Here is a 10,055-nt window from a genome sequence, read left to right as displayed (position 1 = left end):
GTGGAATTCGGATAAAAAAAACAACAGTTAAAGAAAAAAATAAACATTTTAATAAGTATAACTTGTAAACGTTTTTAAACAATTATAAAAGTGGAATAAATTCTGATTGCACTTTTCCTTATCTAAGTTCAATATAAATTCAGTACAGTTTGATTTGATTGGACAATAGATACATTATTCGTTCTTGAAGTTAGGGGGTCTCTTCTCAATGAACGCAGTCATACCTTCTTTGCGATCCTCCTGCAAAAAAAAAGAAATAGGAATTTATTTTGATTCCATTCTGGAATGTGAACGAAGAAAAAACCTTTACCTGCTCCTGCATAGATTTTAAAAGTCAATCATAACTTAAAAACTTAGGATTTTCTTTTTTACCAAACCCTGTCTATCTTACTAAACCACCAGCTAAACATGGATTTCCAGCCAGTGACTGTCAACTCTTTCTACCCAGTAATTGTTACAAATGTCCGTTGGTTCCGAAATGAAGGAGTCTTACCGTCACAAAAGTTCCATAGAAAATGGACTTCTCAAACTACAACCCGGATTTCAGTGTGTGTCAATCCTTTCCGCTAGTTATTTTGATCGTCTAGAAACTTCTCTATAAATCTATAAAACGCACATTAATTTATTCAAGTACCCGCCGTAAGTAAAGTTCCACAGAAGACTTCTCAGACTGCAGTTCTGATTTCAGTATGGCCGATCCTTTTTTCCTTTGTTTAATAGTGACTCCATCTAGTAACTTCTCTATAAGAAGCATCTACATTTTCAAAATACCCACCGTAGCAAAAGTTCCATAGAAGATGGACTTCTCAAACTGCAGCCCCGACTTCAGTGTGGTCTCGTACGCCTGGTTGACGGCCTGCTTCGCCATCTTGACGATCAGGGGAGAGTGCGTGCCGATCCTTTCAGCTAGTTTGATTGTCTCTTCTAGAAGCTTCTCCGCTGGGAACACTTTGCTGACTAGCCCTGTAAAATGATTAATGAAGGTGTAAATAAATAATTATATCTGACTACCTGTGCCCGCGACTTCGTCCGCGTGGAATTGTTATTTTGGGCTTCATTGAAGCCCTCAAGGATGAATAATTTTGCCCGTTTTTTTCACATATTCCATTATCTCTTTGCTCTTTATAGTTGCATAGTGAAGCCTAAAGCCTTCCTCGATAAATGGTCTGTTCAACGCAAAAATATTTTTTTCAATTCGAACCAGTAGTTCTTGAGATTAGCGCTTTCAAACAAACACAAACTCTTCAGCTTTATAATATTAGTATAGATTTCAATTTTAGTATATATTTTTTATTGTAAATCTCCTTCATCCTGGCATCAGTCCCGATTGCATCCACACCTCTACGACTTACTCACCTCTACGACCTCACGACCGGGATGCGCATTTTTGAACATGATCCAGGATTGGATGAGTCAGGTTTTTACACAATGAGGCTCCCATCTGAGACTGACTTCCACAACCTTTGCAAGACCTCATCCGTATTGGATCAAGGTTACACATTCAGTTGCCTGAATATGCAGGTTACCTCACCGTGTCAAGAGCAACGGTGTGCACTAAAACTAATGTACACACTCAGAAAAACTCATTGCTGGGATTTGAAACTGTTATATTCATAGCAAGTATTTTAAAATAGGGGGCACCGAATCAATGTGTCGAGGTAATGTTAAAAAGAAAGAGAAGATATGACATATGCCTTTAAACATTCGTGACCATATAGCTCAGAGGCTCATAACCTGTGCTATACATAAAATCACACCACTTTCTTGGAGGGGTAGGCAAAGACTAAATCTATCTATTTGTTCTTTCGCTACATCCATAGTCATCATTCTCTCCATGCAAACTCTTCGGTTTAGGGCACTCTTGACCTGACCTTAATCTTGACCTGTGCAACAAAGCCGACAAACTACATGAATTACTCACCCATTTTCTCCGCTTCATGAGCATCAACGAAGTTACCAGTCAGGACGATCTCCATGGCTTTAGACTTGCCAACGTATCTGGGCAGTCTCTGGGTGCCACCAGCTCCAGGAATGGTGCCAATGTTGATCTCGGGCTGACCGAACTTCGCCTTATCTCCCGCGTAGATGATGTCGCAAAGCATAGCCAATTCGCAACCACCGCCGAGCTGAAATAAACAAGTTATATATAAATAAGTTTACCTATGGACGGTTTCAAGGTAACAGATTTCGACCCGGAAGATACAACTCTGTATTTGCTTTCAACCAGCGGCACGACAGGACTACCCAAGTTAGTTATATATATATGTATTTTGGTTTTCAAGGACGCCCTACCTTTGGGTTGCGGATACATATATGCATATAGTCACGTCTATTTACAATACGGGGTAGACAGAGCCAACAGTCTTGAAAGACTGATAGGCCACGATCAGCTGGTTGGCTTAATGATAGAATTGAGATTCAAATAGTTGCAGGTTGCTAGCCCATCGCCTAAAAGAAGAATTCCAAGTTTAAGAGCCTATCCCTTAGTCATCTTTTACGACATCCATGGGTAAGGCATAGAGTGGTCCTGTTCTTTTCTGTATTGGTGCCGGGAACCACACAGCACATAAGCGGGTTGCGGATGTCAGTTCAATATCTTTTTTCATTATACTTCAAATGACTGTCTCTCATTTTACTCACTATAATACGAATATGGCTGTATATTGACGACCTGAGCTGTCTATTTCACGTCAACACCTTTGAGGAAGCGGTTCGTTGTTCCCATAGTCGGCCATTACGACATCGACGGGAAACAGAAAGAGCGGTCCTATTCTTTAATGCTGGGATCTTACTTCTATAAATGGCGTTTATCTTAACTAATATTACTTATAAAGAGGTAAGCGTTTGTGAATTTATTTGTTTGAGACGCGGGTAAAGTCCGAAGCTTCCTAACCTTTTGCAAAATTCTTTCATCGTTAGCAAGTTACACTATCCGATATTGCTATAGACATTTGTTTTTTAATAAATAATTTATAGGCAATTAATCAACACTTATACAATATAATTACTAGCTGTCCCGGCAAACGTTGTTTTGCCATATAAATAATATTTAAATAATTTCTGGTAAAAAAAAATGTTAACGCTGGACAACCCTTTTCACTTGGTATGAGAAATAGATGTTGGCAGACTCTCAGACCTACTCAATATGCTCACAAAATTTAATGAGAATCGGTCAAGCCGTTACGGAGGAGTACGGGAACGAACATTGTACATATATACATACATAAAGTCACGTCTATATTCCTTACGGGGTAGACAGTGCCAATAGTCCCGAAAAGACTGAATGGCCACATTCAGCTGCTCGGCTTAATGATGGAATTGAGATCCAAATAGTGACAGGTTGGTAGCCCATCGCCTAAAAAAAGAATCACAAGTATGTAAGCCTATCCCTTAGTCACCTTTTACGACACCCATGAGAAAGAAACGAACATTGTGACACAAGAATTATACCTATATATAAGATAAAGTACCTAACCCCGAAAAGTAAATGGGTGTCTCCACATATAAAAGGCTATGAAAGGGGGGGCAGGGAAATGGTCATTGGAAGAAGTGAGAGACTGACCGCGAACCCATTCACCGCCGCGATGACAGGTTTCCCGCAGTTACTGACGTCCTCCCACTCCCTGAGGAAGCCCTGCCTCTGGTTGGAGCTGTATGTGTTGTTCTGCATCTCCTTGATGTCGGCGCCGGCCGCGAACGCTTTCTCGTTACCTGAAAAATAATATACAATGTAAATATTAATATAATTAATACTAGCTATCGTAGCAAGGCACGCGCATATTTTTATTTTATCGCGCGAAAATTTAACGCTGTTCCGTTTCAGGTCATAATAAAAAGCGATAGTTATCGCGCGATAAAATCGGCGTCGCGCGTGCCGCGGAGGCCGGAACTTACTTATTTTTACTGTGATTTAAGTGAGTTACGGGACCCGAAACGTCCTCAACTAAAAAAAAAATGATGTACACAGGTTGGCCATATATGTATGTACCAAACGATATGTTATGTATGTACCAGAGTTGTATAAATACATTAGTTTGCCTGATACCATGATCTTAAGGTAAGGTAACCATCTTGAGAAAACCTACACATTTGGTCAACTGATTGTGTAATCAAATATTGGTGAGGAAGGCTTCCTTTATGGTGGCGGAAGTCAGTAGGCAGTCTCATTCTGACTTATCCAATCCAAGGTCGTGTTTATAGGCAGACATGGGGGTCCGAGGTCAAGAAGCAAACATGACCATAGCCAGGAAGAAGAGTTCAGATATGACCACACTGACATAAAAAGAAATACGGTCGAATTGAGAACCTCCTTCTTTTTTTGAAGACGGTTGAAAGAAGGGTAAGATGTCAGTTAAATTTCAATTCTTAAAAAACATACCAGTGATGACAATCGCTGCAATACTGTCATCTTTGTCAAAGTCCACGACAGCTTTACCCAGTTCCACGAAGAGAGGTTTGCAGAGCGCGTTCAGAGCCTTGGGCCGGTTCAGCTGGATGAGTCCCACATTCTTCTTGGTGCCAACAACGTCTATCTTAATGTTTTCATATGTGGGTGCTGTGGAGTGAGATGTTGGAAAACTTTAGCAGGTATTCAGTTTTGTAAGTAGCTTTTGTTGCCTATTAGCCGTCTTTTACCCGCAGCTCCGCCCGCGTTTTTTATTTAGCGCCACTTACGCGCGTGGATTTAGCGCCAATTACAAAAGAATGCAGGTTTTTCGCAAATCCTACGGGAACTTTGAGCTTTTACTAGATTTGATCGATGAGCTACAGACTCTTATTATATGTATATACGCTAAATTTCAAGTAGATGTCTGCCTGTTATGATTTCAAGACTAAACCATTTGATCGATTTTTTGTTTGGATATAGTTAATTACCCAAGGTCAAACAGTGTCTACATTTTTGTTTGAAAATTCTGCAGGAGAGAAGGCCTAGATTAAGCTAGTTTATATATTTTTTAGTGTGGAACTTTGATCCTTAATGACAGTAAAGATAAATTTTTATGTTAATATTTTTTTTAGTTCTTGGTTAAAAAATTTACTTTATTTAAATTAGGTAGATTATTATAATAATCACATTTTGTCAACTTTATTCAAATTCAAATCTTAGTGAGATACTATTGTTATCATGCCATATTGCTTGGTCAAAGTCACAAGTTTAATTATTGTTATCAGACAATGATGATAAGAAGACCCACCTCACATCTTTTATCATGTTATTAACAATTTTTAAATATTTTATCTGTAATGCTATTTACTTATGCAACAATAACAAAGTTATAAGTAATACTGAAGATAGTAATGATTATAATAAGAACAGTATTAAAATAGTAGGTTTGATATAAAATTGTGTATGATGAGTAATATAGTGCTTTTGATGCCACTCTTTTGTGAATGTAGTAAGAGATAACTAAAGAACTCATCAAGCAAGCTTCAAAGTGGATTGCCTAATCCTTTACTTACTTCAGAATTTACTTAGGTAATCTAAATTTCCCATGTTTCTAAGTCCCACAGATGAGGTAAGATTGGTTCCATGATATTAGGTACATGGCTTACTCAATCTGGGTTTAGTAAAATAAAAATCTTTGTAAAGTTCATGGTCATTGAAAAACACTGGGCTGCAAGTCGGAGATAGGCTTCTCAACTTGGGATTCTTCTTTTAGGCGATGGGATAGCAACTGTCACTATTTGAATCCCAATTCTATCATTAAGTCAAAATGATGAATTTGGCCTATCTGTCTTTTCAAGACTGTTGGCTCTGTCTACCTGCATGCGATATAGATGTGATCATATGTATGTATGTACATGACTGAATGTGAAGGGATGGAATGGAACAAATGGAAAGATGTTGGCAGTCTGTGACTACTCCTCTGGGAAAGAGGCAATTGTGTGTGTACATACTAGATTCAATCATGGCTTTGGATTATACATATGTATTTATATACATACATATAATCGCGTCTAAATCCCTAACGGGGTATACAGAGCCAACAGTCCGAAGTGTTGCCTATGTATTGTTTGATGTACGTTGATATATGCTACATTACTGTTTTTTTTAATTTACAAAAAGTTTTATATACTGAAAAGTATTTTTAGAAACAAACATGTATATTATGAAAAAAAAATATATAGATTTATATAAACTTTGATTATAATATTCATGTTCATTAGATTCATATTGTACGGGTATTTACTTTTATCACAAAACCTACTAACAATAGATATGGTAGAAATTATTACATACCAGCACTATAAAATTTCACAAATTTGGTGTTAGTTCCTACTGTATGGCGGGCATTGATAACACTTTTTCCTATAAGAAGACGAGCGAAATAAGACGTGGATGCCATTATTTATAAAAAAAAGTTTGCAGATTGGTTTCGGGAAAAACAACTTCGAAAGTGAACTTTGAATCGGCGACTCAGTTCGGGGCTTGGTTGGGAAACGGCGTTGATAATAAAATGACATGACGTGAGTGATAACAAAAAAAAAAAACTAGTTAAAGATTCATTCCAAATACGCTTTTTTTCTTTAGTTTACTTTCAAATTATGTAAGACTTGCATACATAAGCATATTTATATTCTTCAATTAAAATTATAATTAGGTAAGTAAGTTCGAACTAAAAATGTTGGTTTTTCATTATCAAGAACGCAATATTCATTATTAATCTAATTAGTTTAAAAGGTTGGCAAGACCTTTGTTGATCTATCATTCAGTTGGCTATTTGCTTCACGTCAGCTGTTCTGTCAATGTGTTGTGTTACTTCATTCATAAACATAATTTAGTACACTTGCTGTGCTTTGCTTTGTGCTTTTCAATAAAATTCCATGAGTGAATAAATTATCACACACATTAAGAGATTATTTAAAAAATATGTCTAAGACCAACATCAAGTATTTCATACTTACCGGGGACCCTGGTTAGGTTATAATTTGCATTATTTATCCACAAAATCTTTATCTGTGTTTTAAGCATAAACCTTCATAACAAACAACAGCTTTTCAGGAGTAGGCAAGACTACGTTGACGAAGAAAATCTCGTCTTTGCTGCGGGAGAAAGGAGTTCCTACATCAGGATTTTACACTGAAGAAGTCAGGAGGAATAGAGTCCGAGAGGGTTTTGATGTGGTCACCTTGGACGGTGAAAGAGGACCGTTAGCAAGAGAAGAATCACTCTTGAGTAACCCTGCAAAGTATAAAGTTGGGAAGTATGGAGTCACTGTTCAAGAATTCGAGAAAATTGCTTTGCCTTCCTTGCAAAAGGTCTATATTTTTGTTAACTATTTTCTCTGTAAAATGAGCGCGTCGACTCATTGTGTAAGCTCTGTGGAAATAAGGAACTTGATCTTTGTCTAGGATCATTTTTAAAGGTGTCTAGTATAGTAGGGGTGTCTCTAGAATGTGAGTATAGTGAGTCTATTCGTCTATTCATGTAAGAAAAGTGGGTTTGTTAGGTGCGATAAAACAAGCAGTAGGATGAGATTGAAAATAAGAATTGTCTGTACACTCTTAAGTTTGTTGTAAAGCTGGGTCCGTTAGGTGTGTTAAGCTTAGGTAACTTATAATTATTACATGGTTCAATTTATTTTGGTAAACAATTAATGTTGTATGTAAAGAACTTTTATTAAATACCTATCTACCTCCATTGTTGTAAGTAGGTAAATTAAAAAAAAAATTACTTAAATTTGGGAGCTACAGTTAGTAGTAAAACATGGTGACAAATCTCTTGGAGATAGTGTTATTTTTTTTTTCAGATGGAAGCTAACCACTTGATGGTGATTGATGAAATAGGTAAAATGGAGTTCTTCAGTCAGCCATTCAAATCCAAAGTGAAAGAAATTTTCAGCGATACATCAAACAACATAGTTCTTGCCACAATACCTGCGAGGAAGAGTGATAATCTTATAGAAGCTATAAGGAATCATAGACATGCCAAAGTTTTTATGGTATGTAGAGTTAGAGGCCAATTTTAAATTTAACTGATCATCCTTCTGTTCCTTTTTTCTGAATGTTGAATATTATCTTCTCTCTCTTTCTATCACTCCAGTTAGCTTTAAGGCTAGAAAGTGAGAAAATAAGCATATTATCATTCATCAATAAGTTATCTGGTGTTAAGCACAGTTATGTCATAATCCCTCTAAAGAGGAGTCTGTCCCCACAGCATGGTATGGACTATGGCGTTTTAGTAGCCCGCATAACTATCAGGGCTGTACCTATTCACAAATAAAAACATATTGATTGATTGATTTAATAAAAGTAATAAATATGAAGGTAGTTCACACATCATAATTTAATCTTTTACAGGTAACAAGAGAGAATAGGAATACAATTGACAAGATCATCTTGGAAGAAATGAAAAAGACATTGAACTTTGTATGAGAACTGTTCAAGTAGGTACTGTAATAAGGAAATTTTTGTTATTACGGTCAATATTATTCACAGAAGGTTCTAGAAATAAATAGAAATGATTTGACAAATTGTAAAAACAGCAGCTGTGATTAGTTTTTGGGTTGGAGAAGCGGAATTACTGTTGACACTGATGTCCCTCATTACAGTACAATTAAATTATTAACAAAATACATAAGCAGCATTGTGAAAAGTTGCGATTTTATGTGAAGTGCGTCGTCGTTAATTGAAATGTGTTTTTATGATCTGCCTAAATATATAAATAGGTGCCTAGTCTCCAAAAGTTTGGCAATGCATTAAAATAAAATCTTAAAATCTAAAATGGCATTACAAAATTTGTACTTTTGACAATATCCAAGTATGGTAACTCAACAAGTTTGTTGATCTATGTTGTTATAATATTAAATGGCAATATAAAACTATTTTCATTATTATTCATTTGCATCCCCACTTTTGTAAACACCTGTAAAATATCCTACTACTATTATAAAGGCGAAAGTTTGTATGGATGTATGGATGTTGGGTTTCGTACTCAGGTTCGAATGACGTTAGCTCGAAGCTCGATACCTCGATGTCCCTACCTCGATGGTATGCTTTGTCGAAGGGTCATTACCTCGAAAGATCACTACCTCGAAAGATTTTTACCTCGACGGGTTTCTGCCTCGACTGTACGCTACATCGATGGCTTGTTGTATCGAAAGGTAATCAAAACCACATCTAATAATAAAATGATAACTACTTAGTGGCAATCAACAATGTTTATTATTATTTTTCATTATTGATAAATCTCATAGGCATTTTTGAATATCTACGTACTATGTAATCGTAGGAATTTGAAAAAAAAAAATTTCTATGGTATTTGAAAAAAAAATTTTTTTCTAATACCCACAATATTCCAACTTTAGTTATAAATTATTTGTTAGGTACTTAGACAAATGCTTCTGCAGTCGGAAACATGTCGGCATCAATAGTAGTGGCAAAATCTAATCGCGGAAAAGAGTTAATAATTTGTGGTGGCTATTGTTTTTATTTAAACAAAAAAGTGAAAAATAAATGTTATTGGTGCTGTAATCAAAAAGATGATAAGTTTTGTTCGAGCACATTAATAACAGAAACAGCTAATTCTGGTGTACATAATGTAATCAAAGAAATGAGTGAACATTCTCATGCACCGTCTCCTAACAAGATAGATGCAATTAAATTATCGAACAACCTCAAACAGGATGCGTTGGCGGCGAGCAGTGATAAACCAACGCAACTTATCAATAAGCACTTATTAGAAGTACCCAGTACAAGTGCATGCTCTATAAGTAACAAAAACGCATTAAGACAAATTGTGAAACGTGCTCGGGCTAAGGACAAGCCAAAAGAACCATCCACATTGGACGAAATTGACTTTCCAGATAATCATAAGACAGCCGCTGGTGAAGCATTCTTGGCTCGCGATCTATCATTTGATGACGGTCAGCGAATAATAATTTTTTGTACAAAAAAAAATATAAAGATTTTACATGAATCATTAATTTGGATTATGGATGGTACGTTTAAAACTTGCCCTTGGATATTTCAACAGATATACTCCATCCACGGTATTATTGGAATAGATGATCACAGAAAAATTGTGCCTTTGATGTATTGTTTAATGACGTCAA

At 36.3% G+C, this 10,055-nt stretch overlaps 2 protein-coding genes across 2 annotated transcripts; one reads left to right on the top strand and one right to left on the bottom strand.

The window, feature by feature from the left end:
• Positions 1–27: 27 nt before the first annotated feature.
• LOC106142489 (probable enoyl-CoA hydratase, mitochondrial) lies at positions 28–6,460 on the bottom strand. Its single transcript, XM_013344263.2, has 6 exons — positions 6,242–6,460; positions 4,379–4,555; positions 3,563–3,711; positions 1,922–2,126; positions 776–963; positions 28–240 (listed from the first exon to the last, which is right to left on the bottom strand). The coding sequence occupies exons 1-6, from the start codon at positions 6,345–6,347 to the stop codon at positions 175–177; spliced, it is 891 nt and encodes a 296-aa protein (XP_013199717.1). The 5' UTR covers positions 6,348–6,460; the 3' UTR covers positions 28–174.
• Positions 6,461–6,734: 274 nt separating this feature from the next.
• Positions 6,735–8,825, top strand: LOC106142490 (cancer-related nucleoside-triphosphatase homolog). Its single transcript, XM_013344265.2, has 4 exons — positions 6,735–6,917; positions 7,004–7,260; positions 7,752–7,943; positions 8,302–8,825. Exons 1-4 carry the CDS (start codon positions 6,872–6,874, stop codon positions 8,374–8,376), a joined length of 570 nt encoding a protein of 189 aa, XP_013199719.1. The 5' UTR covers positions 6,735–6,871; the 3' UTR covers positions 8,377–8,825.
• Positions 8,826–10,055: the final 1,230 nt, after the last annotated feature.

The sequence above is a fragment of the Amyelois transitella genome, chromosome 12 (genome assembly GCF_032362555.1).
Source record: "Amyelois transitella isolate CPQ chromosome 12, ilAmyTran1.1, whole genome shotgun sequence".
Lineage (NCBI taxonomy): Eukaryota > Metazoa > Arthropoda > Insecta > Lepidoptera > Pyralidae > Amyelois > Amyelois transitella.
Note: the sequence above shows the minus strand (reverse complement) of the source record. Positions and strands in the feature narration are given on the sequence as shown.

Excerpts from the sequence above, each read along its gene's own strand:
- LOC106142489 (XM_013344263.2), bottom strand. The coding sequence starts at position 6,347 with ATGGCATCCACGTCTTATTTCGCTCGTCTTCTTATAGGAAAAAGTGTT. Across the intron at positions 3,712-4,378 it reads TGCAGCGATTGTCATCACTG|GTAACGAGAAAGCGTTCGCG; the intron begins GTATGTTTTTTA and ends ATTATTTTTCAG. Across the intron at positions 964-1,921 it reads TCATGAAGCGGAGAAAATGG|GGCTAGTCAGCAAAGTGTTC; the intron begins GTGAGTAATTCA and ends ATCATTTTACAG.
- LOC106142490 (XM_013344265.2), top strand. The coding sequence starts at position 6,872 with ATGTCTAAGACCAACATCAAGTATTTCATACTTACCGGGGACCCTG. Across the intron at positions 6,918-7,003 it reads CATACTTACCGGGGACCCTG|GAGTAGGCAAGACTACGTTG; the intron begins GTTAGGTTATAA and ends ACAGCTTTTCAG. Across the intron at positions 7,944-8,301 it reads GACATGCCAAAGTTTTTATG|GTAACAAGAGAGAATAGGAA; the intron begins GTATGTAGAGTT and ends AATCTTTTACAG.